The 4,497-nt window shown below is 40.7% G+C and overlaps 1 protein-coding gene across 1 annotated transcript; it reads right to left on the reverse strand.

Moving 5' to 3' along the window:
• Nucleotides 1-2,352: 2,352 nt before the first annotated feature.
• LOC135485043 (uncharacterized) lies at nt 2,353-3,943 on the reverse strand. Its single transcript, XM_064766771.1, has 3 exons — nt 3,529-3,943; nt 2,995-3,225; nt 2,353-2,831 (listed from the first exon to the last, which is right to left on the reverse strand). Exons 1-3 carry the CDS (start codon nt 3,723-3,725, stop codon nt 2,675-2,677), a joined length of 585 nt encoding a protein of 194 aa, XP_064622841.1. The 5' UTR covers nt 3,726-3,943; the 3' UTR covers nt 2,353-2,674.
• Between the last annotated feature and the right edge of the window lie 554 nt (nt 3,944-4,497).

The following is a 4,497-nucleotide window of genomic DNA, read 5'->3' on the forward strand; positions in this document are numbered from 1 at the left end:
TCTTTCTTTGGTCATTTTCAAGGTTTCCTATATCACCACCTCCCTCTAAATGAGCTCAGCCTCCCCAGAAGTCACTAGAAAATGTGTTTTTGACCGAAATTTTCGAAACCTGCCATATTTTCTCCTCAATCGGGTTGTCTAATGCTTTGGTCATGGTTTCGATCTTGAGATTTACTCTTTGGTGTGGTGTGGTCTCGGCCCCCTGTTTACCCCAATATGTAACATACCTTCCACCTGCCGCACTCGCGCCACCTTTCTATCCCGGTGTCACAAGATTATAATCCCAGTGATTTTCACTTTTAGCCGCTCTATTTACGACCATTGCGGCAAATATACGCTCAGTTAGATGCTGGCGCCACCTATCCATCCCATGAACTAGCCAAAATTGTATTCCAAACTAACCTCATGTTACAAGATAATAGTCCCTTTAACTGCCAGTGAATCACCTGTAACTCAAAATAGTATGCCATCATTTGCATACCATATAAGACCTTGTGTGTGCTGGAGTATGTGTGCTAGCTTGTTGACTCCTTTTTGCGTTTGGCCTACTTTTGCAATCATAACGCCCAACGTAACCACGGTCTGAGGATGACCAGGCTGTGTATTATAAATAAGAAAATACACCGTTGTTTGCGGAAAGTCCAGTAAACCTATTGCTCCGCCAGTTTCATTAGACATATACAAGGGGAAGGCCTAAAATACTTGAAATCTATTGAAAACCACGCTCTTCCAACCAGTCAGTGCACATGTCCAAAAAGACCTTACAACATGTCTGGAATCTGCATCGTAAAACCCCCGGATAGGGATACTAATCGCGTGGGATTTCCTGTTTCAAAATGCGATCCTTATTCTTCTTGTACCAATCAAGGCGTCCCAATGTCACTCTGAAAGGCAATGAAGAGGACAGAATTGAGAACAGCCATGTTTCTATTCTTTTCAAACTTTAAATAATTCTGCTTTGGCAGATCTATTGCATGCTGAGAAATGTTACAAATAATCGAACCATGTCTTATGTTCTAGTCCATACAATAGAGGTTCTTCACTGACGTCACATGATGACGTTGCCAATATGTTTTGTACTGCCATATTGGCCGTCACATGTGGTCACGAGGTAAAGGAAATGCATCTGGCAGGTTGCCGTCAAAACGTCTCGTCGTGGCGTCACGTGAGGAATCTCTATAGGCATCTCCTCCATTTTTAATTTGTTTATTGTTTAAAAACAAATTAAAAATGGAGGAGATTCATTGCGGGATTACTTCTGAATGTTACTCAATCATCGTATTTGGATCCACCTTGTCTAAAGAACCGACGAACTGGGGTATAAAGATTGCTGTGAAGAGGAAAATAACCTGGAAGAAAACATACATTTATATTAGGTTACTTCTATCAGAGTCTTTCAATATTAAACTTTTAAAGACTTGATTTTAAATTTCGATTTTTTTCAAAATAACTATTCGTCCTTGTTTATATTTACTTAAAGGTCATATATCAAGGTTTTTTGCCATTTTCTGCTGTAAGACGATTTCAAAAGTGTACCTAACACTTTATACAATACAGAAAACCAAATGCAATTAGCTCCATCCATTTTGAAGATATAGCCAATTATGTGTTTGACAACTTGATTACCTGATCAGGCTAGCAACTGGCTTGTTAGAGCCAGGCGGCGGGTTCAGCAAAAGTTGTGATGTAGATCATGTCATGCAATCATAAAAGCAGGAGGGCCTTAATTAGTTATGCACACCTGGAAGTAATGTGTTTCATTCACTATGGTGTATTGTGTGGCTCCGAATTGTGTCAAGGCTAGCACAAAGAACAATCGAATGACGGATGGGACCCATTTTCATGAATTTCCAAAGCCAGTTGAACGAGAGAGGAGGAAGCTGTGGATTTGGAAGTGCAAACGTTTGGAGTGTTGGAAGCCTGGGCCTTCGGCCAAACTTTGCAGTGATCACTTTATCGATACGGATTATCACATGAAGCCGGATATCTGCATCCAACTGAATATTAAATGCCACTTGTTAAAAACAGCTGTTCCATCTGTATTCGATTTGACCAACCCCACTTACATGCGACAGCCTCCAAAGGAAAGTTCGTTAGCCAAAAAACGTAAACATCAAGAAGTGAGTTGAACACTATTTCATGATTTATACACTGCTGATGCACACAACACTCATACTACCCAAATGGCACATGTCATCCACTGTACAGTGGCTACACAACCATGTCAATTGCATTTAATGCCCGAGGCTGCTGAGGTCGGTTGTTATACATAATGTGTTCACAGAGAGACTAACACTGTTCTTCTATTTTGGCATCAGTCAATTTTGAGATGGTCCCTTTAGAGAGGTTCCACTTGACTGTGAACACCATTTCCATTTCCAGAGGTATTTCATGGAGATGATCTTGTGTCACCAAAAACAAACAGGACATCCTATAAATACAAAATATTTATTGTTCAAAAAAAATCAAAATATTCGTTCCTTTTCAGAATACATTGAACTTCTACTGAATGAGGTATTGAGACTTCGAGAGAAAATGCCCTCGTACAGCACTGCATTGGCCAATAGAGAAGATCGCATCAAGTCTACCCCCAAGCCAGTCTGTACGAAATACACGAAACGTCAAACCAAACTTGAGGTCGTGGATAGCCGGAAGACTCGATTTAATCGGACGCTCAACTCTTTGGATAACGAAAGCCAGTGTACTCCTCTGAGGGCCAGGTAGAGCGAATCTTGTCACGAGCACAGACTGGAAGAGGAAGTCTTTGCTTTTTGCCCAAACGTTGCCAGCACCAGCGCACAAATCTGCGGTATGCAAGGTATCTCCATAACCTGAAAAGACAGTTTGAAAGAAAATTTGAGTTCAGATGAAACATAATGCATACAATGTAGTATGGTCATGAATCATTTGTGCTGAAAGCAGTTGTTTCTGTTTTGTAAATAAATAGGAAGTGTACATGTACAAGTTTCTGTTATTTTACTTATTTCAACTTACTTGTGCATTGGCTGATCATTTCCTATTGGCCCTTGATCTTGGATAAATTCATACATGGCACTTTCCAGGACATATCGGTCAAGGCAGTTGCTTGCGAATCCGGGATGCAGAGTTATGCAGGCAACTCCATCTGGCTCATAACTTTCCTTCTTGGCCAGAACTGGGGAATAGTCACTGCAGCACATCGACTCTGTTCCAGTGATTTGAGCTGTGCAGTTTCCACAGTCACACCTGAAGTGATAAACGTTTACATATTTACAAAAAATGATGATTAACACTAGACCAGTTGCCAGTTGCCCTCCTTGGCTTCCCTCAGTCTCAGTGATGGATGATGAGGCCGAGTCCATGACATGGCAGATGGCAAATGTCCTTCAGAGACTGTTCAAATACATACAACCATTGAACCAATACAAAGCCATCCAAGAAGTGCCAGAGCATCAGATAAAGTCCAATTGTGTAAAGTAGTAGTGGATGCATGTCATGATGTAGTGCTGTGTGCATAGAGAACAGAGTGAGAATGTAAACAAAACTTGCCATTTTCTGTTGCCTGCACGTTCAGGGCGTTCATCCTCCACTTCCTCATCACTTTCGTCCGAATGATCACTCTCATTATGATCTAGTGATATCAATGGCTCGAACATGTATGGCTCAACGTTTAAATATCCTTCTGTATCGACCAAAACATCCTCAAATTCACTGCTCTCACTCTCTGAACTGTATGCGGAAGCCATCTTGCTTTGTTCTGACTGACACGACCTACGTCATCAAAAAATCCCTAGCGGCCACATGTGGAACTAATCTAAAGTTGTGTGTGGTGGGAAATTCAAATAGTTTCAAATTGAAAATTGAAATAACTAAATAATGACTTTATTATTAGAATTTTTTTAATGTCTGGGATCTTGTTTTTTTAACCCTCAACATATTTCATGAGTATCAAGCATGTTTTCAAACCTTGATATATGACCTTTAAATCAGTTATTACGATTAGTCGTATCAACCATCTCAAAGTGCAAGGATACCCCTATCTTCAATAGACATGTACTATGCCATTCACATACTTAATTTATTACTGACTGACTGAAAATCTTGAAATCTCCTTAAAATGGATATGTGAATCATAAATTTCTAAAAAAAAGATTTCTGGGGAAAAAAGATTCGCCACGCGGTCTTACCAAAACGGCCGGCTCGATCAGTATGTTGTATTTCTCTACCAGCTGATCAGTGACGGGACTAATGTCCCCGTTTAGTTTCTTCAGCTCTTCGAGATATGTCCTCACGAACGTCCTATTGTATTCAGGCAAGTGTTTCTTGAGGTCAACGTCACCCTCCATTATTGCCTGAAGTAAAACGGAACTTATCCGTCTCGAACTCGGAAAGGCAAGGTTACTAGTGCACAAAACTAACCAGTAGCCAACTCGCTTGCCTGTCATGAAGGGCATCCGTTGACTCTGAGATGCGGCTGAGCATATTATATCGGTCTGTATGACAGCAGATCCGACAACA

Source organism: Lineus longissimus, chromosome 3 (assembly GCF_910592395.1).
Source record: "Lineus longissimus chromosome 3, tnLinLong1.2, whole genome shotgun sequence".
NCBI lineage: Eukaryota > Metazoa > Nemertea > Pilidiophora > Heteronemertea > Lineidae > Lineus > Lineus longissimus.

What these genes read in the sequence shown, in the direction of transcription:
- LOC135485043 (XM_064766771.1), bottom strand. Translation starts at nt 3,725, where the DNA reads ATGGCTTCCGCATACAGTTCAGAGAGTGAGAGCAGTGAATTTGAGGAT. An exon ending in CGTGCAGGCAACAGAAAATG is followed by an intron (nt 3,226 to 3,528) that starts GCAAGTTTTGTT and finishes TTATCACTTCAG; the next exon opens with GTGTGACTGTGGAAACTGCA. An exon ending in AATGATCAGCCAATGCACAA is followed by an intron (nt 2,832 to 2,994) that starts GTAAGTTGAAAT and finishes CTGTCTTTTCAG; the next exon opens with GTTATGGAGATACCTTGCAT.